The sequence below is a fragment of the Stegodyphus dumicola genome, chromosome 3 (assembly GCF_044657685.1).
Source record: "Stegodyphus dumicola isolate Sdum_Otavi_A_Nest chromosome 3, ASM4465768v1".
Classification (NCBI taxonomy): domain Eukaryota; kingdom Metazoa; phylum Arthropoda; class Arachnida; order Araneae; family Eresidae; genus Stegodyphus; species Stegodyphus dumicola.
In genome coordinates this window covers 219,829,404-219,856,512 of record NC_140770.1, presented here as the reverse complement: position 1 = coordinate 219,856,512, position 27,109 = coordinate 219,829,404, and the positions used below count along the sequence as shown (strand labels likewise).

Genomic DNA, 27,109 nt, shown 5'->3' with positions numbered 1-27,109 from the left:
TGAAACTTAAAACAACAAGTTATGAGCCAAATTTATCCAAACTGTCTAAAACCTTGCAAAGCCAACGCTCCCATTAAGTTTGTTTGCTCGAATGTGTGCTATTGTTTTTTTTTTTTTTTTTTTTTTTTTTTTTTTAATATTTTTTTATTTTATTTTAAGTACAAGTTACATTGTTTAGTAAAGTTTAAATTTTCTACTTGAATAACCAAGCAAAGCCATCGCTGCCATTGAATTTATTTGCTCAATTGTTTGTTATTCAAGTACAAGTTTGTGTTGTAAGTAAATATTTAATTGTTTTAATTTTTTACTTAAATAATAATTATCTAATAAAGCCCTATATATTATGTAATTTGTTGTGAGAAACACTATTCATATATGAATAAATAGATATTTTTATGAATAAATATATATATGTTTTCTTATGAATAAATAGATGTGTTTTTTTTATCAAAAACCTTTATTTATGCGAGTACTATTTATTGTTGGCAATAAAATTTTTTGTCGCTCTTTAAAAACGTTTAAATTTTGTAAATTGTAATTTTTGACTCTTCTGACTCAAAAGGTTGCCGACCCCTGGTCTAGACAATGAAACAAATATCGCAGTCCAGCCTTCTACAATCCTCTACCACTCTAATTATAATAGCACTATCAAATTATTGCATATCAATCTCCAGCGCTCAAAAACTTCAACAGATATTTTAATTCAACATATCTCAGAATGCTATCATGATATTGTATTTGTACAAGAACCGTACTGTAATCAAGGTTCCACTCGTAATCTGCCGCTTTCATGGAATGTCATATCCTGGAAAGACCACAACCATCAACAATCTCCTAGAGCAGCTACTATTAAAACCAACAAATCGTGGACATCTTATAAAATCTCATCGCGACGTTTTGTTACTAGCTCAGTCACCACTACAAATGCTGAACTATACCTAACTAGCACCTATGTCTCACCTTCTGTAGAAATTAATGACACTCTTCAAGTAATTCAAGAAATCCTCCATAGCTCTAATACCCCCCCCACACACACACACACAATAAATGCACAAAGCAGCACTTGTGGCTATCCATATAAGACTCCAAGAGGCACGCAGATAGAAAACTTCATCTTTTCAAATAACTTCATTCTCCACAATGACCCAGAAGATTTATTGCAAAACGGAAAAGGCTGATCAGAAGTACGCATCACCTCACTCAAAACATCATAAACCGGAAAATCATTACAGATGAATCAATATCAGATCATCAACAAATCACCTTTGAAATTAATATGCAAATCAAAACCGCACATATCAAAGGTTTCGGATCAACAGCAATGGAGAGAAAAAATTTAAGAAATCTCTTGAATCCAAAAGGCGTTTCCTCTTAGACACCCTTACTCAGATATACACCAAAGATGCTAATAAATGTGCAGTATTTCTCACTCAAACTATTCAAGATTGCTGTCATGCCTTACTAAAACTAAAAACTCTTACCAACGCCACTAATATCAACTGGTGGACCAAGGATCTAAGCGCTGCTCGCCAAAAGACCAGGGCTTTGCGAAGAAGACTTAAGACGGGCACAGACAATAACGACAGAATAATTGCTTGGACTGGATATAATAGATAAAGGACACTATACAAAAAACAAATCTTAGAGGCCAAACTAAAATTATGGAATGCTTATTGCACCCGCAATACTGACGCGTACGGCACACTTTATAAAATTGCAACTTCTAAGATCTTTCAGCTGACGCTGCTTCACGCCCAAGACAATAGCTGATTATGGATAAACAATAGCGTGTAACAGAGCTGATTCCATTCAAGTGCGATACACTGAACTGACATGAATTACCTGGACTTATAGTTCAATTGCCAAGTGTATCATACTGACATCAATAACATCTGTATGATTGCATGTCACCTTGTTTAATTCTCAATAAATGCACCGGGGCAATACCAGTTTTGCTCATAGCGATGATATGATGCCCCCTGTACTTGTTCCTGTCCTGTATTTTTATTTTATTTTTAACTGTAAAATTTCTCAGTATTTTGTAAAATGTTGAGGTTTTATTAACGGACCAAATTCTGATTTTGTTGTATAGTTTTTAGAAATTGTTTTTAGTATTTTCTTTGCTTACCATTTTGATTTTGTTGTTTAAGTTTTTAAAAAAAATATTAGTATTTTCATAATAAAAAAATATTAGTATTTTCATAATATTAATATTAGTATCAGTATGTTTTTTGTGAGTAAAATGTAACCTTTAACTGCTGTGAGCGGTCTCTCAGACCGCGCGACATTTTCTATTAAATGCTTCCAACCCTTAGAATAATTAATGGCTATTGCCATTCTTAGTACCTTCCTAAACCAGTTGTCCAAAGTCACATAACAAGTTGCATTTGGCTAGCTCTATTTCTACTTTATTTTTTTTTTAAATTTTCCCTCTTCAGCGGTCTGTGGGACCGATCACAGCAGATACGATTCAAATTTCGGCCGATAAAGTTCACTTTTCGTTGTTGTTACATATTTCGCTTTTCTTAAATATTCTTGAAATGACTTCAAATACGTGCAGGAAACGTTCTATATATCTTACCCAAGACCAAATTGAATAAATAGTTCGAAATTGGTCTAATGAATTCGAATTAGAGTTCTCTGATGAAAGTTCCCATGCTGAAATCATCGAGAGCGACCACGACACAAATTCAGAAATATCTGCCGATGAAAATGAAAATCCATGTTCTCCTTCTACTAGAAATGTTTTTATTGGAAAAAGTGAATTCAAATGGTGTATTCAAGAGCCCAACAAGGGTGTTCGAACTCCTAGTCACAATATTATTCTTCGTTCAATTTATTCAACTGCTCGTCGAATCCCATTTTGGCCTGTGACAATATTCTTCAGCAACTTGGATATCTGTGCATTCGTAGTATTTCAATCTTATCCCATTGGCTCCGAAAATGAAACGAAAAGATTTCATTAGCAATTAAGTTGGTGGAATCTCATGTAAAACGGAGGATATCATTTTTACCTAAAGAACTCAAACTTATAATAAGGAGAGTTTTCAAAATAAATGATGATGAAGGAAACATTGCGATTGAAGATGATAAATTAGATAAAAAAAGAACGTGCTATATTTATCCACCGAGCAAAAAATGGAAAACAGCTTACAAATGTATAGCATCCAAAGAACCAGTGTGTCTCTACAATTCAGTAGAAAAATATGTATAAAATGCTGCTCGAATTGTAATTTTTAAAATAAAAATTAATTTTCTATATTCTTATTAAAGCATTCTTATCGCAAATTTTAATGTAAAATAAAAAAGTTGAATTTTAAAATTCACTTTTTCTGTCTTGTGATGAGTCGGTACTACCGAACCGGGTATTTTGTAACGGGTACTTAGATGTAACGGGTACTGAAAATCGGTACATTCAAGTACCCGTTACTTCAGTACCGAAATCGGTACTTTTCGGTATTCGTTACTTTTGTACCGAAACGGGCACTTTTCGGTATTCGTTACTTCTGTACTGAAACGGATACTTTTCGGTATTCGTTACTTCTGTACCGAAACAAGTACTTTTCGGTATTCGTCACTTCTGTACCGAAACGGGTGCTTTTGGGTATTCGTTACTTCGTAACGAAAATTTGCGTCTCTTCTCGGTATTTCGGTATTCGTTACTGGAGGATAGATGAGGGTTCAGCTCACTTCGGTTTTGGTGCGAGGACAGTAGTATCTGGTTGTATTTGCGAAATGGTGATATTCGCTCCTTGTGTCCATGAATGGTCTGCTCCTCAGACACTTCCGTAGTTGACATGTTTTCTGATATTCAAAATCTTACTCCGTACAGATAAAATCAAACACGTGGTGACGTGGCAGAGTTCCTTCAGTGCGCAAAATCGTTAGCTGCGTATTTTGGTACTCCAAATCGTTACTAGGGTACTCCGGTACAGTAAACCGTTACTAGGGTACTCCGGTACAGCAAACCGTTACTCAGGTATTTCGTTACTTCGGTACTCCAAATCGTTACTTGGGTAATCGATACTTGAAATCGGTTTTCGGTACTTTTCAAAGTAACGGTTACTTGAGTAACGGGTATTTTGTACCGGGTACTTGTACCCGTTACTCTCGTACCGGGTACAAGAATGCACCGAAGTTGCCCATCACTACTTCTATTCAGATATGTAAGCGAAGGAATTATTATCATAGTATATATTTTATTTTAATGAACTGATTTAAGTATAAAAATTGCTTTATATCTTCATGAAAAAGTTAAATATATGAAATTAAGTAACATTTTTTTCAAATTAGAAAAATTTTATTAGCTAATTTTTAACTTTCCCTTTCTTTTCAATCTATTTTAAATTGCAGCTCAATGCGCAGTTTTTGACCAAGTAGGTCTCACATTTTTTTTTACTACTTTCTACATTTATATATAACTTATATTCTCTCAGTTACATATCAGAATTACAAGTTTAGAGATTTTAAATGTTATAATTTTGGAAATTATCATTCCAGTGAAGTTTTCTTCTGTCTTTAAGGATATGCAAGGAAACGCACTTTACCGAAGCTTGCTTTATTGAAACCCAGATTGTCTGAAGGATTAAAAAAAAAAATTGAAAATCAAAGAAGGTATTAGTTTTTACTCAATTAGTCTGAAATTACTCCTCCCCAACTCATTTAAAGGCCTAATACTAGCAACCATGTTATTAGTACCGCTAAACACTTACGGTTTACTTGGGGGTTATTCCTAAATTGAATGCTCCTTGCAAATGGATTTTTCGTGGTTTCCGTGTCATGGTTAAAACTGAGCCAAATGCCATGATACATTTCTTGGCATAATCTAGTCTATTCCACCACTTTTAAAAGAGCTCTTTATCTATTTCATTATAAAAGCATGAGACATTTTTACATTGTGAGCTTAAACATAGAGCTGTTAAATAAATCTGTAAACAGGAAAGGGATTCAAGTATTCTCGTTCATTGATGAATTATGTCAATTAAAACATCTGCTGCACCAAAAGAATTACCTAAAATGTAGCTGTGCTACCACATACACACACATTAAACATTAAAGTAAATGTTACAAATATTTCGCAGTACATAAGAGATATTTATTGTCCATTCCATGAGAAAGACTTTTAGTAGACAGATATTTGATGCTAAGTTTGAATACAAAAACAGGATATTTAAAAGAGAAACATATTTATTTATGATTACTGTAAATTGTATCTAATTTTAAATTTTATAAACTGCAGTTTATTTACCAATACTCATATTTTAATCTATATATTATTAATATACATTACATATTTCCTTGTATGAATATTGATTACACGGCATTTTTTTCTATATTTTGAAATTAGTAACTGTAATGAAATAAAAAATTATCACTGTATTGTACTTAGATATTTATGGTATTTAAATTAAGATATTGGACTGAACATATAAATACTTAAAATTTCAGTTTCGTTTTCTAACAAATTATATTAAAAAGAAACATAATTGTCGTAAACAGTGCATGCACGAAAGTGATTTTTTATTCGTTTTTTTAATGAACAACACAACAAATTAATGCATACATAAAGATTCTGTGGCAGTCAAGCTCCTAAACGGAACTAAAAATAATCCATAAAAAGTGCATTGATTCATTTATTATTGATATGTATTTGTATTGTAATATATATTTTCTCTTAATAATGTTGTAGATATTTATTCCTACTTTTACACACAGTCAAGTGCCTAAAGTATTTGTCGTACAAATATGTATGTTCCACATATATGCAATCCGAAATTATTTTTCCACACAAGAACTCGGGTAAAGATCATTCTGTTGTAGTTTGTCAATACATAAGGTCTTTCAGATAAATTTGAAAAGAAAAGTAAGTTTTCCGATTTTAACGGTCACCCAAAAGGATTTGTTTCTGATGTGGCAGTCTACCAGCCCACTTATAGCACTTCGACAAATCCATTTTTTTATTATCCCATTGCCATTGTTTTCTTCACACTTGCGCAATACACAGTTTAAAAGCACCATGTGTCTAGTATCCCCGATGCAGTGTTAAGTTTTTTAATAACATTATCTATTTTTAGCCCAAAATATCCATTTCACTTTCAGATTGTTGCCACCAAATATTATCGAACTGCATTATATTTAACAAATTAAGTAATGAAGAATCTGCATGAGTGTATGTATGTTTCTCGCATTTAGAAAAAACGACGGCATCTAGAGCTATCAAATTTTTAATAACGTAATCCTCCAACCGAAAATGGGCAGCTGGACGCCCGAATTTTGAATCTGAAATTTTTTGTATTATATATTTCATCTTTTGTAAAATTCTAACGAGTTTTCGATTAACAAACTCAACAATTTCAAAGCTAGCAATGGCAACACTCTACGAAAAATAACATTTTTATCTCCAGCGAGCGAGACAGTCTATCCGATATGCTAACGGTATGCTGTTTTTAAATATTTTGTAACAATGCTGTTGAATTGAATTTTATGTGGTTAATTCCGAAAAACTTGATATTTAATATATAAATCTAACACACAAAATGTTAAAAATCACCCATTTGGGTGCAATATAAAATCTGAAATCTTTCAGATATTTTTTACAGTCTATTCTGAGTTATACTATCAATATTTAGTTTCCTTAGTAACACGACTTCCAAAACTTTCTTTTTGTATATTTATTACTAACGTTTAGTGTGTTAACGTTATTAAATATCACATTCTTCGCACTTTCACCACATAAAATTCAGTTCAATAGCAAAGTCGCAAAATATTTAAAAATACTCAGCTTTAGATTTCCGATAGACAGTCTCACGCGCTGGAGGTAAAAGTATCATATTTCGTATAGTACTGTTACTGTCCGTTTTCAAATCATTTAGTTTATTAATCAAGAATTCATTAAGGATTTTAAAAATATGAAAAAATTAATCTGATAGGTTTCAGATTTTAAATTAGTCCAAAGAGGCGTTTTTTAACACTTTGTATGTTACCTTTATTTATTAAATATCCTGTTCTTCGAAATTAAACTATAAAACTCAGTTCAAGAGTAATATCGCAAAATAATTTTAAAATGAGCATATCGTTAGAAATTCCGATACACAATTTCGCGCGTTGGAGATAAAAATGTTTTTTTTCTGTGCAACGTTGTCATTGCTCGCTTTGAAATCCTCCAGTTTGTTAATCAAAACTCATTAAAGTTTTACGAAATATGAAATCGATAATAAAACAATTTCTAAACTTCGAATTTGCGCTTCCAGATGCCCATACTCGCAAGAGGATTACCTTATTCAAAATATGAAGTCTCTAGGTTACGTTGTTTTATCACAATGCGGCAAACTTTTATATATTTATGTGATTTAATTTCTTTAAATATAACACAGGGCTCTAATGTTTCGTGGCAACAACTTGAAAAGTGAAACAACGCTTGTAGTGAATCGACGTCAAAATGCCCAAACGAAATTAATAGTCCTTCTGGGCAAATTGTCCCTTTGGACTAATAATAATAATAATAATAATAATAAAAAGAAAAAGAAAAAAATCTGAAATTTTTCAGATTTTAAATTACGTCCAAAGGGGCGTTTTTTTAACGTTTTGAGTGTTACCTTTATTTATTAAATATCATGTTCTTTGCACTTAAACCATAAAATTCAGTTCAAGAGCAATATCGCAAAATAATGTTAAATTAAGCATATCTTTAGAATTTCCGATATACACAGTCTCGCGAGCTGGAGATAAAAGTATTTTTTTTTCTATATAACGTTGCCATTTCTCGCTTTTAAAGCATTGAGTTTGTAAATCAAAAATTCGTTAAAGTTTTACAAAATATAAAATCTATAATAAGACAAATTCCAAATTTGGGATTTCAGATGCCCATATTCGCAGTAGGATTTCGTCATTCAAAATTCGATGGCTCTATGTACCATTGTTTTATCACAATGCGAGAAATAGACAATCATTTATGCAGATTTTTCATTATTTAATTTCTTCAAATATAATGCAGGACTCTAACATTTTGTGGCAACAGTTTGAAAAGTGAACCGACGTTTATGAGTCCGACTCAAAATGCCAAAACGAAAGCAATAGTCCTTCGGGACTGAAATCCCTTTGGACTAATAATAATAATATATAACGTCAGTCTGTGAAAATATTGAACATAGGCCCTAGATGTATTATGAATGAAATGCATTTTCGTTATTTAAATCAATCCGAATCAAGAGTAAAAGACGAATATTTTTATGAATTGCATCTATTGCTTTCAATTAGCTTAGTTTATTAATCTAAACTGCTAGGTGCAATTTGATAGATACATTACATTTTGCCGAATGGTAAAAGACTCAGATGAAAAGTGAAACGATCCATTTATAGTGATTTGACGCAAAACCTCAGTTTGATGCCAATAGACATTTTGTGCTATTTTAAGTAAGCTTACATATTATAAAGTTTAGTCAAGATTATGAATATGGGGATTGCCTTTTTACAGTTGCAACAAAATAAATTTTGAGGTAAATAGATTTAAATTTAGTTCATCTTCTCTAATATCTGATGTATAACGGTTTCTGCATAGAGTTTACAACTGTTAAAAAGCTATTTTTTTATTTATTTATTATAAGATAAGAGTTGCCATTTAACTAACCGTGCATTTTGCACTGCAGATGCAATGACATGAAATATAAGTAGATGTTTTATAATAATATGTTAATATATTCCTTCCAAATAGCAAAATATTACTACTGCATTTTAAATAAATTTTTTAAACACATATATATCGGTACTATTGATTTTTTAAAATTTATAAATTACATTTTTGTTCGCACAGATCTTTAACATCACTTGTTCGCATCATACATTATATTAACCGAAACGTAAGAGAGTACCCTATTTTTTTTTTTTAATAAATAGGAGAAAACAAATTATTTGTAAGGAGATTAACGGTTTCAATAAACCAACTTTGTCTATTAAATATCCTACGAAGAATATCATTAAAAGTTAAAATTATTTCCAATAAGTTAATGTCCTTAAACCTAAAAAGTAAGAGACAGTAATGAATTGTTTTAATATATATTTTTAAGGTTAATTTGCGCATACAAATATAAATCAAAGACGGTTCTGATAAAGAATCTGATATTTCATAGTACCGCCAGTATGGCACTTTCCTTTCACACTGAAATTATAATCGCACGTTAGTTTGCAAGAGATTTTCCGAATTTATTTGCAAACTTATTACTGTTAACATTTAAAATAAAAATAATTACTGTTATTTTCACATAATAATTAATTATTATAATACCAAATAATTTATTACCTGGAAAGAAAATTAAAAAAGGTGTTAAAAGGAGGAACCACATGACTGTTTAGTTGCCTACAGTAAAAGTAACTACTCTTAGCTTAACACTTGCTTTCTGAAGCGTGAGATAAAGTAACAATCTATCATATCTGTAATTAAAATTCAAGACTTAATATTTCCTTCCTTATTTCCCTATCGGCCGGATGTCCTTAAATGTTGATAACTGCATCCTTACACGGATATGAAAAACTAATTAGGTGCTAAAGTTTAATTCCATATTACGTTTAGAAAAAATATTAATTTAACGTTGCAGCTTTTATAATGCACCTTCAATTTAAGTTAAGTTAAAAGCTCACATTAATTCGATTACCTGTCTTCAAAACGTTTCCTTGCTACATCGAAATTTGTATAAGAAATAGAAATAGACTGTATTACTCTCAGAGCTTCGTCCTTACAACTAGCTTTTAAATATTGCAATTCCATTGCTTTACTCAAAATATATTTGTTTTCTGTTACACTAGGTTAAACATTACCCAGTTCTCGATTTTACCATTAAATGTCGGTACCGATAGCGTCGGTAACGTAACATTCGAAAACATATTTGAATTATTATTACTCGGCACAGCAGAAACAGAATTTTCAGAATTCATCTTATTTTTAATTACGAATAATTTTGCGTTTAATCCTCAATAGTTTAATCATCATAATTTATCAACAATATCATCTGTATCTTCTTTATACTCAACATATTTACACGATCTTTCTGGTTTACATGGTTCGGAAATTGAATAAAATACAGATTTAAGTTCATTTGAAATTTCATTAGTTTTTGTTTCAAATAGCTGCAACGCAACTGAATCTGAAACATTGAATGACGAAACAACTTTATCTTTATGCCGCGTCAGAGAGCTTTTCAACTTTCGTTTTCTAGATTTTACAGCTTCCATATTTATAAACTTTATACTCTTCAAATTTAGTAAATAGGGATTAAAATGGGAAAGCTCACTTGCGACTATCGACGGACCACTTGAACTGTACTCAGGAGCTGGTTCACTTTCGTTTCAATAACAAAGATTATCATCAAAAAGATATTTATTTTATTATATATTTATTAATCATTTCGTTGTTGTACAGGAGCGATCTGGACCCTAAACATTTTAAATTTTCAATCACAAAGCTATAAGATATGTTACAGCAAGTACACGAAACAAAAAAGTACTCTATAAATATTACGTAGGTCCAGAGTATAAACGCGCTAGCAGCGCCTCCTGTCGGCAACTCCTAGTCACTACTGAAAAGTTTCTTTTAATATATATAATAACTTACAAGTATGAGATATAAAGAAATTACACATAGTTAGCTGCAAAATTATGTCAGTATCAAAGAGAACTGAAGCTAAACTTATGATGTAACAAAAGTTATATTATCAGTTTTGAAATTATGCGGGTACAATATTTACATGATTCGTAAAAATTTCTTGAAATTTTAATCGGCTAGTTCAGAGAAATCACTGACAAGCACAAAATTCATATTTTTAAGAAATCTGAATGGAAAACGGAATTACTTTGAAATCTGGTCAGCATATTGCCCTCTTAAAATTACTATATCATGTGTAAGAGAGTATTTGTATAAAAATGTACACACATTTAATATGTAATTTTATAAATTATTTATATGAAATGTTTATGAAATTAAATTATTAAACTAAACGGAGTTATTAATTTAAATCAAATTAATATAATACGGCAAGGAATAAACAATCATGTAAAGAAACGTATCTCTTGACGGGGAAACGTCCCGACGGCGAAGCGGCCCGACTGCGAAAAGCCCGACTTCGAAGAAGCCACGGCGAAATGGCCACGTGCTTTCGTGCTTATATGCTTTCGTGAAGGCTACACGCAGTGGTATTCTTACTTTCAAGGCTTCTATTTCTGCTGTTAAACCATCAAAAGTGTCCTTTACCTAACTAATGCATCCTGTCTCGGACGCCACTTTTTATTGTGGTTATCCACGGTTTGAAAATGGATTCTGAATCAGTCCAAATTCGTGCAATAACCTAGTGTTTCCATTTGAGAGTAAAGAACATCTATGTTACAAAAATACACTTTTATTTACACAGCGAAAACGCGCAGAAACATTTTTAACGAAAGCTCATTCTCCTATTAACATACTTTTTTCTACACTCCGCTTGCGCATGCGCATTGACAATTACCAAAGGAACTTGGGAGATACTGCCATCTGTTGGATAAACTATTCTCTACAACTATAACTAATGATAAAGAATTTGAAATAAAAGAGGACTATCGAAAAAAGGCTGTTAGGATACAGTTAAAATCGGAACGATTTCTCGATAATATTAAAAGAAAATTAAACGAAATCCAAAATACAACGTCAGAGAGTAGTCAGGAATTAGTTACTGATGAAAATCCACGTAAAACTTTGTGCCAACGCCTGCCGAAAGTAGAACTTTATAAGTTCGCAGGTGATTTAAAAAATTGGCTTACGTTCGGGAATCAGTTTAAAAACATACATGAAAATAATAACTTAACGAATGCAGACAAATTCCATTATTTGATACAGTCAACAAAAATTAAATCAGAAGCTACTGTAGAATCTTTTCTTGCGACAGACGAAAATTATCCTTTGGCTATAGAAAGCCTTACTGAGAGATATGGCCGTAAAGAACTTTTAATTGATTTTTATGTTCGAGAGTTAATAAAACTTGTTTTGGATAACGCAGCGAAAAAGGAGCAGGATTCTTTGAGTAGTTTGTATAACAAACTTTCAACACAACTTAGAGCCATGACCAGTCTCGGTATGACAACTGATCAGTGTGGAACAGTTTTATACCCTTATATAGAAAACGCTATTCCTATTCATGTATTGTGATCATTTGAAAAACAACGAAAATTTACTGAATCTGAATGAAACATTTCGAGTCTTGATGCAATAATTGAATTTCTGAAAAGCGAAGTTCAGTCAGAGGAAAAATAAAATTAAGCAGAACGGATATTTTTTTCTGTGTCTGATCGTAAGCACTTGGCAACTAGTCAAAATATTCCTTCCGCGTCGGATTTGATGAATCATGAAGCAATCAATACCTTCTTGTTCGTTTTGTTTAAAAGATCATGAAACGCGTAATTGTAAAAAGGCGTTTTATATTCCGTTAGATGAAAAAATGTCTGCGGTGAAAAAGAAAGATTTATGCAGAATATGCTTGATTAAAGGTCACCTCAGTAACCAGTGTCGATCAAATATTAAGTGTCAGATCTGTTCAAAAAGACATTTGAAATATTTTTGTCCTAGTCTTGAATGTAATAAGTCCAGTGAAATGCATAACCAGGAAAATGATGAGAAAAAAGAGAAAGCAATCGATTATTTGCATTTGCGTGCTACGAATGAAGTTTTCCTTCAGACCCTGGTTGTAAACATAGAGGGTTAGAATAAAAGGCGTAAAGTTAGATTAATGATTGATACGGGAATCTCAAAAAGTTATGTTTTAAAGTCTACCGCAGAAGAAATGGGTTTTGACATGCAATGGGAGGAAGAATTTAGTCACTCTTTATTTGGTGGAACGAAAACTGAAGTTTATAAACATAAATGTTACAAGATTTATTTGAGTAGCCTTGATGGTAATTATTCTTGTAAATTAGATGCTGTAGACCATGATGTTATTTGTAATGATATTTCAAGCATAAGATACGGTTCTTGGATTCGCGAATTAGGAAAGGAAGGAATAAGCTTAACTGATACCCAAGGGAATTCAGGCCCTATTGAAGTATAGTTAGGGGTAGACGTTGCAGGGAAGTTATTTACTGGCAAACGAGAAGAACTAAGAACAGGTTTAGTGGCTATAGAAACAAAATTGGGTAGGACTTTGAGGGGTAAGTTACCTCTATCCGAACATCAGAACAATGTAAATATGACTATAGTTTCTATGTTACCTCAAGAAGACCTGCCTATTTCATCGTTGTGGAATTAGAATTATTGGGTACCCGAGATCCTGTTGAACAAAAAACTAAAGAAGAGTCGAGAAGGGCTATTATAGTTCATTTCTAAGAAACAGTTCGTCAATTAGAAAATGATAGATACGAGGTTGATATGCCTTGAAAGATTGAACACGCAGTCTTACCTGACAATTATGACCTATCTTTGAAAAGACTCGAATATACTACGAAGAAGTTGGAAAAAATCGGATATCGTGAAAAGTATCATGAAGTATTTAATGAATGGCTGCAGGAAGGAGTGATTGAAGAAGTTCCCCAAAAGGAGTTGTCTTTACCCGTTGCTCATTACCTCCCAAATCGTCCAGTCATTAAGGAAACGTCCTTTATCTTCCATGAAAATTAGACCCGTTTTTGATGCTTCGGCAAAGCTTCCTAATCAGCCATCTCTAAATGATTGTTTAGAGACTGGAATTAATTTGACTGAAACTATTCCCTCTATTCTAGCAAGATTTCGCTTACATGAAATTGGTATGATTTCAGACATCAGAAGAGTTTTTTTACAGATATCTCTAAATGAAAGAGATCGAGATTTTTTACGATTTCTTTGGTATGGTGATGATGGTAGAGTGAAGACATTTCGTCACATCCGTGTGGTATTTGTCATTACTTGTAGTCCATTTTTGCTAATGGCGGTTATTGACCATCATTTATCCAAAGAATCGTGGAAAGAAAAGTATTCTGAAGAATTTCTTAAAAAATTAAAACATAGTTTTTATGTCGATAATTGCGTAACTAGTGTACAAAATAATGTCGAAGTAGAAATATTCATCGAATCTGCAACTAATGTGATAAAAGAAGGAATGTTTGATCTCAGAGGATGGGAAAGTTCTGGCATTCCTGCATTTTCAGAAAGTACAACATCACTAGTATTAGGACTGATTTGGGACAAAGATTTAGATATCTTAAACACCGAATCTTTGAAATTTGATGAAAGAAAAAAAAAAAAAAAAAAAGGGAAAATTTATCACTAGTTAGTCGAGTATTTGATTCCATAGGTTTCCTTGCACCTGTTATGATTCAGCTTAAGATTTTGCTGCAGGCCGCTTGGAAGAGAAAAGAATCATGAGATGATGAAGTGAATGATGAAATAAAGAAGAGATTTTTAAAATGGGCAAAAAAAAAAAAGTGATATACTTCAAAAATATAAAAATTCCAAGATGGTTAGGTGTGATGAAGGAATCCAATTTAAGTATCCATACTTTCGTCGATGCCAGTAAGACAGCTTATGCGGCATGCATTTTCTTAAGAAGTGAATCCAGTATAGGTTCTGTGACTGTTCAATTACTTCAAGCAAAATCACGAATAACTCCAACGAATACTATTACTATACCACGTCTTGAATTAATGGGCGCTAGCATAGGTGCTAGGCTGTTTAGTTCTGTGAAGCAAGCTCTGAAACTTCCCAACATCCAGACTTACTTTTGGACAGATTCTTCAACAGTTCTGGTGTGGGTAACTCGCCGAGAGCAGTGGTCGATATTCGCTACAAACAGAATATGTGAAGTTAGAAAATTGACAACTTCGGAAGATTTGTTCCATATTTCAACTGACCAGAATCCAGCAGACATTTTATCAAGAGGTTGTGGACCTAGGCAACTTCAGAAACGCAAGTGGTGGCAAGGGCCAGCCTGGTTGAAGAATCCGAAGGAGCAGTGGCCAAAGTCAGCTGTAAATATTAACGAGAAAGAAGTAGAGATAGAGAAACGCGAAAGTCAGTCATCTCTGCTAGTAACACAGAGCTAGAGTCAATTCCATTACAGTTAGCCAGAAGATTCTCTAGCTTTTCAAAGATGATTAGGGTTATGGCTTGGATACTGCGTTTTTAACCAAAGGCTACGGACTTGAGCAAATGTAAGGAACTTCAAAATGAAGAGCTGTTAAATGCACAAAGGATTATTTTCCGTGTAATACGAAAGGAATGCTACTCTAATGAAGAAACACGAAAAAATTCGAAAGGTCTTCTAATATTTGAAGATGAAGAAGGAATTTTACGATTGAAGTCCAGATTGATAAATGAAGAAGAATCGAAAGATTTTATTTCTCCAATAATTATACCATCGGAACACCTGGCAGTGAGAAGATTTATAGCCCAAGAACATATTGCTAACAAGCATGCTGGGACATTAACTCTACTGACTATTTTACAGGAAAGATTTTGGATAGCGAAAGGGAAAAGAACTGTTCGGAGTGTTATCAGAGAATGCTTAACATGTCAAAAGCAAAAGATACAACATCTTGAAGTACCTTTTTCGCCTCTTCCAAAAGACCGAACAGAAGTAGCAGCAGTTTTTCAAGTGTCCGGTGTAGATATAGCTGGGCCTCTGTTGACTAAATCTAAACAAAAGGTGTGGATAGTACTTTTTGCGCCGTATTTAAATCTGTCCATCTCGAGCTAATACCTTCACTTAGTACCAATGACTTCATCCAAGCTATGCGTAGGTTTATAGCCAGAAGAGGACGAATTTCTGTGATGTATTCAGACAATGGTACTAATTTTACAGGACTAAACAACGCTCTGAAACAGATTAGTCTACAATTGAAAGTGAATTTAGAGTCAACAAAATTCGTTGGAAGTTTAACCCACCCTCCTGTCTATGGTGGGGAGGCTAGCGATACGTTTTCTACTTTGCAGTTTAAAATATTTAAAGTTCGAATACATTCGTCCGTTATATCAATTAAATTTAGAATAGAACTATGGTTTAGATGTCTCGCTAATATTCGGCTGATTCAAAAGCTTTTTCATTATAGCATTTAAAAGCTCACGTTTATTCAAATACCTGTCTTCTAAAACTTTCCATGTTACATAAAAATTTGTATTCGAAACAGAAATAGACACTATTACTCTCAGAGCTTCGTCCTTGCAACTAGCTTTTAAATATTGCAATTTCATTGTATTAACCGAAATAGATTTGTTTTCTATTACACTAGCTTTATACATTTCCCAGTTCTCCATTTTACCATTAAATGTCGGTACCTATAGCGTCGGTAACTTAACATCCGAAAACACATTTGAATTATTATTACTCGGCACAGTAGAAACAGAACATTCAGAATTCCTCTTATTTTTAACAACGACTATTTTGCGTTTAATCATCAATAGTTAAACAATCATAACTCATCAACAATATCATCTGCAACTTCTTTATCCTCAACGTATTTATCCAATTTTTCGGTTTACATGCTTCGAAAATTGAATAAAATACAGATTTACGTTCATTCGAAATTTCATTAGTTTTTGTTTCAAATAGCTGCAACGCAACTGAATCTGAAATATTTAATGACGAAACAACTTTATCTTTATGCCACGTCAAAGAACTTTTCAACAATCTTTTTGTCGTTTTTAGAGCCATCTTCCATATTTATAAACTTTATACTCTTGAAATTTAAATAGAGATTAAAATGGGAGAGCTCACCTGCGACTATCGACGAACCACTTGAACTGTACTCAGGAGCTGCTTGACTTTCGTTTTAATAACAAAGATTATCATCACAAAGATAGTATAGTATTTACCTTATTATGTATTTATTAATCATTTTGCTGTAGTAGACGAGCGATCTGGCCATTAAACATTTTATATTTTCAATCACAAATCTGTAAGACCTGTTACAGCAAGTACACAAAACAAAAGAATACTGAATAAAAATTACGTAGGTCCAGAGTATAAACGCGCTAGCAGCATCTCCCGTCGGCAACTCCTAGTCACTACTGAACAGTTGCTTTTAATATACCGTATATACCCGCGTAAAAGTCGAGATATTTTGGACAAAAACAAGACTGAAGGACTGAGGGGGTCGACTTATATGGCGGGGCCATAAGAAATTAAAAGAATCGAGAGTTCAAAAATTTCTTTATATAATTCAGTTGTTTTCTTCCCGCACTCAAATTGGACGACTTGTCAAATAAGTCACTTACCTGAAGTAATTTCATGACTTAAGTTATGTGACGAACTATCACAGAGTTTCATACTTTAACTAGAGTTAAGTTTCGATTAAACCAAAGAAATTTCGGCCCCCGAACAACCGATCAATATCGAACAATAAAATAGTTTCGCCAACACGCCAAGAAAAGAGAAATGCAGATAGTTTTTACGTACGTAGAAGTCTTTATAATAGTTATTGTTCATTCATGAAATACATTTGTTAACAAGCGTACACGTCAAAATTTAAAAAAATAGCCCACGCAATAACTGAACAGTTTTGAATATTTCTTTTAACTTTTAAAAAGGGAAAATGCAGATAGATTTTACGTACGCGAATCTTTTCCGGAACAAATTCTAGAAGGTTACAATGCAGAGTTCGAGACTGAAAATATGTATGATGACGAGCCAATGACGACAGAAGAGTTCTATGAAATGTTTGGCGAATCTATTTTGATAAGGATTTTGACATAATGAAATCCATCCAGATTTCATCATGTCAAAATGTTTCATCATGTCCGATCATTTCATGAATCGGACGTTGAAGGATTTTGATTTTGTTTATTTACCAAATTATTTTTTATCGTATATTTACTTTTTTTTTCAGATGATTTTGAATAAATGTAGTACTTAAAAAATTTTTTCGAAGTTTCTTGATCGATTTCGGAAGTGGGGGGTCGACTTATACGCGGGTTTCTTATTTTCTACGAATTTTTTACGTCGAAGTGGGGGGTCGACTTATACGCGGATATATACGGTATATAGTTATTTACAAGGATGAACTATAAAGAAATTACACATTGTAAGTTAGAAAATTATGTCAGTATCAAAGAGAACTGAGGCTAAACTTAGTATCAATTTTAAAATTATGCGGGTACAATATTCGTCAAGATTCGTAAACATTTCTTGAAATTTTAATCGGCCAGTTCAGCGAAATCACTCACAAGCAGGAAATTCACATTTTTAAGAAATCTGAATGGAAAACGGAATTAGTCTGGAATATTGTCAAGACCTTACTCTTTTAAAATTAATATGTCATGTCTAACGGTGTATTTGTATAAAATTTTGCACAAAAACACTTTATATATTATTTTATATAAAATGTTTATCAAATTAAATTAAATTATTAAACTAAACGGAGTTATTAATTTAAACAATCTTAATATAATACGGCAAGAAATAATGCAGCCGTGTAAAGAAAAATATGCTTTCTTAGCGTAAATTTAAGAAAACTATTTTAAACTACATTTTGTATTAATTCAGAAGTTAAACCACAAAAATCAGCGTTATATTTTCAAACTTTTCACAGAACTAGTTTCGATGGTGTTACCGAACCACCATCCTCAGCTGCAAAACCGCAAGTGAACAAGATAGGAAATAATTCATTTGCAGTTTTGCAGCTGAGGTTGGTGGTTCGGTAAAACCATCGAAACTAGTTCTGTGAAAAGTTTGAAAATATAACGCTTATTTTTGTTGTTTGACTTCTGAATTAGTATTTATTCGGCGTGTTATTGTATCTTAATTACATTTTGTATGTCTCGAATTTCTGTTATTTTAAAAGAAAATATGAGATTAGTGTTCTTCTAGCAGTATGCAGTTAAACATTATTCTGTATTGTCTGGTTAAGAAATGTGCTACAGCTATTTTAAAATATTAAGAGCATTACATAAATATCTAGGATTTATGATCAATCGTATTATTCAGATACGATTGGAAACATCATTTGTATGTCTTTCGGGCGGTGGAACGGTCGATGGAATAAGTACCACTGGAATACTTGTTCCTCTTTCATTTGATGCATAATTCACAAGAATTAACTCAGTGCCAGGGTGTAAATTGTGAATTTTAAAGGCAGGCTTATCTGCTGCGGTGAGATTAGCTGCCAAATATCCTACCACTGAAATATGTAGCTCTAAATGGAAAGTCTGAGTCAAGCCTCCATCGTATCCGGGCTCACATTCGACGGATAATGAGGTGGATGACTTGTTTGTTACAGCACATTTCCCTGGGAGACTCTGGGACTTCTGTTAAAAAAAAAACATTTATCAATAATATCATTGAAATGATTTTAATATAGTGGAATGCTTCAAATTCTCTACATCGTACGATTAAAATGTAAATAATCAGGAATTTTATCGTTGTTACACATTGAGCAATCACTTTTCGCTATTTCAAGTTATATGGAATTATTAGGTAAATTATTCAGTTTAAGCCAAGCATAGGAGAGTTATAAGCCGCGAACCTGTGTAGGACCACCAGTATCCAAGCGTATGAGTCTCATAGTTCCTCTTCGACTATGAAAATTACGGCTACGTATATAAATAGAGATACTGTATAAATCTTAAGCTTCAAAGACTACCTAATCATTTTTAAGAGTTTTTGTTATTACCCACATAGCACAAAAACATCCTTGGGATATCCCAAGGATGTTGCTCGCGGGATATGCGCACATCCTCAGGACATCCCGGAATATCCCGCGAACCTCCTAAACACCTCCTCTCGAGTGCTTAATGTCACATCCCGGGATATCCTCAGGACATCCTAACCAAGTCCCATCGACAGCGTGCGGGATGTTATTAGCAGGGATAAATAGAAGGGCTAGGTCATTCCTTTGTTCGACTCCTCGCCGACGTGAGCCTCATGGAGGGGGGGGGGACCAGAAGTAATCTGACGTGTCTCTGTTGCACCTGCTCTGATTTCGCGCCTTTAAAACTGTAGTTTCATTCATTTGCGAGACGATTTTCTGGAGATCGCATATCCCAAATTAATGTTAATCATACATATTTGTTTTCTAATAATGCAAATATTTAAAATAATTTGTGTTTGCATATATATATATATATATATAGTTTTAGTCAGTTTTCCTTTTAAATTCTATATTTAAAGTATCCTTTATGTAATATGGCTTTTTGTGCTGTAGCAACGTGCCGTAACACTTATAGAAATAAGAAAGAAAGAGATATTGTATTTCATTCTTTCCCAAAGGATAATTTGCTTTTGACGAAAGAATGGATACATAAATGTCGAAGACAAGATTCTATTAATGTGAAAAACGCAAGAATTTGCAGCGAACATTTTCTGTGCAGTGATTATGAAGATGACATGAGAAATCGCTTGCTTGGATTGCCGCAAAAGAAACTGTTGAAATGCAATGCTGTGCCGAAAGTAAATTTATCGTGTGCAGTAAACGAAATAACACAAAGGAATCGGAGACATTTGAAAAGAAAACTAATGCAGAGTGCTTTTGAAAGACTACACGAATTAAACCCAAAGAAAATTTATTTTGAGGCCGAGAACGAAATTGAAGCTGACAATAATAAATCAAATGTGAATGATTTTGAAATAAAACTCACAAGTGACAATGCCCTATGTGACAATATCCTTGAGTGTCCTAAGTGTAAAGATAAACAAGAATGTATTGATAATTTGAAGAACAAAATAATATCCTTAGAAAATTGTAATAAAATATTGAAAAATAGAGAAAAGAAAAATTTTAGAATGTTTGCTCAGCGACAAAGAAGGTGGACGACATCTAGAAAGAAATTTGTATCGGAAATTCAGAAATTAAAATCCCAAACAGCGAAATTTAGGAAAAAACAGAACAGATCGGAGAATTTGGAAAAACGTCTAAAGCATATTTTTACAAAGACGCAGATTAACGCATTGCTAGAAAAGAAGGAAAAAATCAGGTGGACTAGTGAAGATATTTCACGTTGCATTGTCATAAGAGCTCTGTCATCTAAAAGCTACGATTTTTGGAAAGAAAAAATGGGAATTCCTTTACCTAGCACTAGCACATTAAAGAGATGGTGCGCTAAATTTTCATGTAGTCCAGGAATTCAGAGTGATGTTCTAGCTGTAATGAAGGAAAGATGCCAATATTTGAATTCTGTAGAAAAAATATGCGTTCTCAGTTTCGACGAAATGCACATAGATTCTAAACTCTGCTATGACTCTAAACTGGACCAAATTCTCGGTCCTTTTCAAAAAGTGCAGTTTGTTTTAATCAGAGGTCTCATTTCGCAGTGGAAACAACCAATATTTTTTTTATTTTAACACTCCAATGAAGAAAGAATTTCTTTTTTCACTCATAAGACATATTCAATCATCTGGAGTAGAAGTGAAAGCAATAGTGTCTGATTTAAGAGGATCTACTACTTTGTGGAAAGAGTTACAGATTTCGATTAATAGTTCTCAGTTTCCAAATCCAGTATTCCAAACGAAAAAAATATGGGTTTTTGCAGATTTAGCGCACTGCCTCAAATTACTGAGAAATCACTTTTTAGATAAAGGATTTGTTTTAGAAGATGGAACTGTTTTAAATGTTGATATTATTAAAGAGGTTTTAAATAAAGATTCAGGAGAAATTAAATTGTGTCACAAACTAAAACCAAATTATTTAATGGTCAAGGGAAACGAGAGACAAAAAGTCGCTCTAGCTTTTATTGTATCCTCTGTTATTATTGATTCGAGTTTGTGTTAGCTTAGCATTCTAGATAAAATATATATAAAGTATGATATTAAAGTAATTGGCATAAGAAGACCTGCCCCTAACTCCCACTTTTGAAAAATTAAATAATTATTTTAGGTACTGTGAGTAAAGTTGTTTTGTCTAAATTAAGATAAGAATCTTACATGTATTTATTTAAATGAAATATTGATGTAAGCCTAAGTTACAAAATTATTTAAAAAAAATATATGTTATTATATTTAATCGGGATAAAAATATGCCAATGTAAAATTTACAATTAGGCTGAAACTCAAACTTAGATTAGCAGAAATTTTGCCATATATAACCATACATGTTTAAAACTATGCCAATTTAAGGTTGTTTTTTGATTAATTTTAAATAGCTGTTATTATAGTTATCTTAGAAGCAGTAGTACAGTTCTCTTAGTTAACATGCAGATAAAGAAATGATTAGAAACAAACAGGCATTTAAAGAAAAAAAAAATTCCCTGCAAATAAAAACAGGAACTTTATGCTAAGAGTAGCGCACTTTATCTCTTATTTTAAAATTGAGTAAGTACTATTAAATTTTGTAATGTTCAGTGTAAAATGCATACTGCAGTAACATTGTCTCTTTCAAATTATAGCTATCTTTCACACACAGCTCATTTTAAACGCTGGTTCTTCAAATTTAAAACGCTAATTTCTATGTTGTCAATTGCATCTCCGCGCTCGGTGGCATCATTGCTACGTCATCACTCCTCACTGCATGTTTCAGGGGGAAACGCTCTATGAGCTAGCCCTTCTCTTTAGTCCTGGTTATTAGGATATGAACTCCTACTTACTACATCCTCAGGACATCCCGGGATATCCCACAAACCTCCTAAGCACATCCCATTATATCCTAAAAACATCCTATCTATGTCCCATCGACAGCATATGGGATGTTATTAGGATTTAAAGTCCTACTTACTACATCCTCAGGACATCCCGTAATATCCCAATTTCCTCCTAAACTCATCCTCCTGAGCGCTTAATGTCACATCCCAGTATATCCTTAGGACATCCTATCTACGTCCCACCGACAGCGTATAGGATGTTATCAGGATTTGAAACACTAGTTACAATATCCCTTTAACCTCTTAAATACATACTCTCAACTGCTTCCCAGTGTCACATCCCAGTATACATAGAGGAAAATTCCAGTGAATAAAACTGAAAATTTTGCTTTTGTTTTTAAGATATTAAAAATCTTTTGATCATTTTTAAACATCCAATAGCCCCCAAATTGAATTATTCATAATTAAATTATTTTACAAAATCAGTCTCTAATTTCAGTTAATTTGTATTAAAAATTGAATAATAAAATTACCCATTTAATAATCTTTACATAAATGAATCATCTTTCTTTAAAACATGTAAGGAATTTATAGTGTTTTGATGACACTGTTGGGAAATTGTTAAAAGGAATAAATTGTATTTTTAAAACTAAATCAATTCCTAGCCTCAGAATAAATAAATATGTTTTCGTAACATGAGAATGCTGCAGGATTTTTTTATATATTTAATATTTAGTTGTAAAAATTTGACATTAGCACTGCTACCTTAAACTGTGATTATATATAACAAATGCAGTGAATTATAGTTAAAAAATAGTGAAAATATTTATATTTCTGAACTATTTCATATATAACATTTTCAGTTTCGCATATGTGGCAATTTAAGAACTTTTTTATGTATACCAATTTTTTGAAATATCTGCAAATTTTTGCATCTTTAAGGAAAGCTTATTCTTTCACCTGTAGTATATAAGTAATGGTAATTTACCAGATAAAATTACTTAATGGGGAATACAGAAAAATATCTAACCAGTTACCTTTGTGACTTCATCTGCAAAGAGACTAAAAAAGTAGTTCAGCTAAATCTGCTATAATAAATATTTATAATAATGCTAAATTATGCAATATCTATTAATATGACAAATTTTTGTAAAGCTATTTATTTGGATGAAAAATAAACACATTCAGAAATTTATGGCACTATATTATGATTAACAGAGGAAAAACACTTATCAAAATTCAAAATAGTTTTTATTAATCCAATTTATCACATTTTATTTGAATTCATGAAAAACAATGTTATATCCATGTATTCTTATGTGTATAAGAACTCTTGATAAATTGGATCTCTGTCATTGCCTTTCACAGCATCTAAAATAAAAAAAACACTCACAATTACTACATGTGAATATAATTCATAATTAAATTTAAACAAATGACTATTAGAATACAAATTAAAGGAAGCATTTAAAATATTTTAACATTTAGTACCTATAAACAGAGTAGCAATTATTTGATTTTTCGATTATAGTAAAATAAACATGGGGGATGCCTTTTAAAATTTTTTATGTCAGAAAATAAACTCAAACCACCAGCTGAACATATGAGCAGTTTTATCAATCAGCCACTGGTAGGTAACCTGGATACTGAATCAACATATAAAGTTGCCAAGATAGAGAGAGAAACAAAATTATGATAATCACATCTTACCTATTCATAAAACTATTTTAAATTTAATGTGTAGGCAAGTCCAAAAAGAGTGAGAATGAATTTATTTTGCAACACAAAGTAAAGTCTTGCAGGAGCAAAAAAAAACTTGTCTCATGAGATTGGCAAGTAAAAAATAATTAACTGCATCTGGTAACATTTATCTGACAACACATAAGTAATTGTTAGCTATGTGCAGAAAATAAAATCTGATCAGGGTCATAGCTAGAGGGGGGCAAGGGGGGCATCTGTCCTTGGGTGCAGAATCCAAGGGGCGCCAAACTGATGTTATAACATTTTAGAATTAAATGTTTTCCATCCTTGGCAAGCAGTAGGGGGCGCAAAATCTTCAATTGTCCCTGAGCACTGAAAACCCTAGCTATGACTCTGAATCTGATCATGTTAATGCAATTTTAAACTTTTGAATCTAACCACAGAAATTTACTTGTAACAGTAGTAAATGAAGATGTGGCTAATCTTTACTGTATGGTACACCTTGGTTTCTGTCTGAAAAAAAAATCGCAAAGTGGTATTGGTTGTTTGTGAAATGTGGAAGCCCATTGCGTCAAATAAGATTTTCGGTAACCCTAATGTTGATAATGTTGGCAAAAGTAGCCTTTGGGGAAAAAAAAAAAAAAAAAAAACTTTTTTTTTTTGTCAATAAAAAGGAGTTATTTCTGCAAATATTGCCAACGTGCTGTGATAAATTTAGTTTTGGGCTACTTTCTTTAATAGTAAACCTTTTGTACGGTCCCAGGTTTTTGGTTCTTACCATTCTCTTCAATTGCTGTGTTTGGTTGCACGAAAGTGGTATGGTCTTGTATTTTGAACATGCTATTTATTATTTTGGTGTGGGTACCATTGTTTGAGTATGTCTGAGGTGACTAAGAGACGGAAAATTTAATTGAATTGCTTACCTGGAGGATGGTGGTGGGAAGCCTAAACATATGCATGTGAAAAAAAAAGGTATGTTAAACAAATGACGTTTCATTTATTTTTTTGCCTCTGTGTGTTAATTTTTGTTAGAAGATTTGTTGTTTAATGTTTTTATGTTAGGAAATATGTATTTTTGGTAACTTATTCCTCTCTGTTTGTGTATTTTTGGTTGTCTGTGTGTTAAGACAGTGGCGAATTTTTTCTGGTAACTATGATATTTTTAACTTTCTGATTTTCTTAAAGTGAAAATAGATCAATGTGTACATGGACAAAGTTAAGGCAGTGCACAATGCCCAGTTTGTGCAGTTCTCTGTTTTAATAGGTCGATGTGTACATGGACACAGAATTTGTGTATGTCTTTGACTTCTTATTTTGGTTTTGTGTAGCGGCCACCTAGAAATTGGTGCCGATCCTCTCAGGTGACGATCTTGATATAAAAAAAAGAAACGATTCACCAAGGGTTACAGTAGAGTAAATTTTTACCAAAGATGTTCTACCATAATCACCATTTCAGTGGTTTAAACACTAGTGGAGCAGTATGCAAAAATGAAGATTTGAGTTTTGTTTACACAGCATGATGGTTTAGGCACTCCATCCATTACAGTGAACAAAATTATAATAAACATAGCTACAATAATTGTCTATAAATATTGATGTATAACACTGCATTAACTATTATATTTCTTATGCTAGTATATACAGAATCCTTAATCAAAGGGAAAATCAGAAGACTGTGCATGCATTTTCCTTTAACTGAAACATGGATTTGACCATACAAATCTCAGTCTTACGGGACATGCCACACTATGCAGATAGACAGTAAAAAGTGCTTGTGTTGTTTTTATTTGTTAGAGGTATGAAATAAATATACTTCTAGATTTTAATTTTTTCTTTTCTTGTTTTACATTTGGATTACCTATCAAAAAGTAAGGAATTTTGATATTATTACAATATCGGAGTTAAAATAACAATTATTGGACATGTTAAAGTAATGAAAATTTTAAATTAGGTTAAAAAGTAACCCTTAATGTGGCATATTTTTGAATTAAACTCTATCGACATTTAAAACAACAAAACGTCCCTCTTTATTAAGGACTTTAATTAACTAATTTTAAATGCGGAGCTATGAATTGATTTTTTTCCCTTGCATGTTATAATAACTGAAACAAAATTACTCTGATACAGTCAAAATTCCTAAATGCAAGTACATAAAATTTACTTTAGCAATTTAAAGAGATGAGACACACTGAACACATGAATAAATTTCTATCAAAGAATAATTTATTAAATTTGGCCCATTCCATAGTAAACTTTAACCATTAGATTACATTATTACACCATGTTATGAGTTTGAAAAGCAAGTCATATGCCAGATCTTGGTTGTAAAAGAAATGCACAAAATAATATATAGATTATTGAAAAATGATGTATACCAGTGTTTATAGATATGATTAAATGTACAGAAAATTTACTGTCACAACCATATTTTTAAGTGAAATGTATTATTTTAACATTTTACAATATTTAAGGTATGGCATTAAATGCAATATTATGTGCCTAGACATAAGTTATTAATAATAATAATCAAAGAATGAATGTCATGAAAAATTTCAAAAACAAGCAGAATTTAATTTAGACCTTTAGACACTTATGATAAATAAAATTGAGAATTCTTCACCCAAAATTAAATTATAATTAACTAAAACCAGTTTGACTGACCTTCTACAAAATCCTTCAGGTGCAATTTTTTCAAGCTTGAAAACCAAATTCTCCTCCACATGGTAATATCTTAACCAGTTGAAATTCCTACAGAAAGTTTGATAACACAATAATATAATTAATAGAATAGAAAAATTAACACAAAAGTATAGAACATCATTTAAACTTAACATTATTACAAATTTTGGTGCTTTCTGACTACCTGCAAAGCTGTGAAAATTGGCAAAATGGTTAGTTTATGGTTTATATCTACTGCTC

The 27,109-nt window shown here is 32.2% G+C and overlaps 1 protein-coding gene across 1 annotated transcript in view; it reads right to left on the bottom strand.

The window, feature by feature from the left end:
* LOC118202202 (neprilysin-2-like) overlaps positions 1-9,415 on the bottom strand; it is a 95,870-nt gene extending 86,455 nt beyond the window's left edge. The window contains exon 1 of the mRNA XM_035374358.2: positions 9,296-9,415. Within this exon, the coding sequence (XP_035230249.1) occupies positions 9,296-9,338 (43 nt within the window). The 5' untranslated portion in view covers positions 9,339-9,415. The remainder of the gene's footprint in view (positions 1-9,295) is intronic.
* Positions 9,416-27,109: the final 17,694 nt, after the last annotated feature.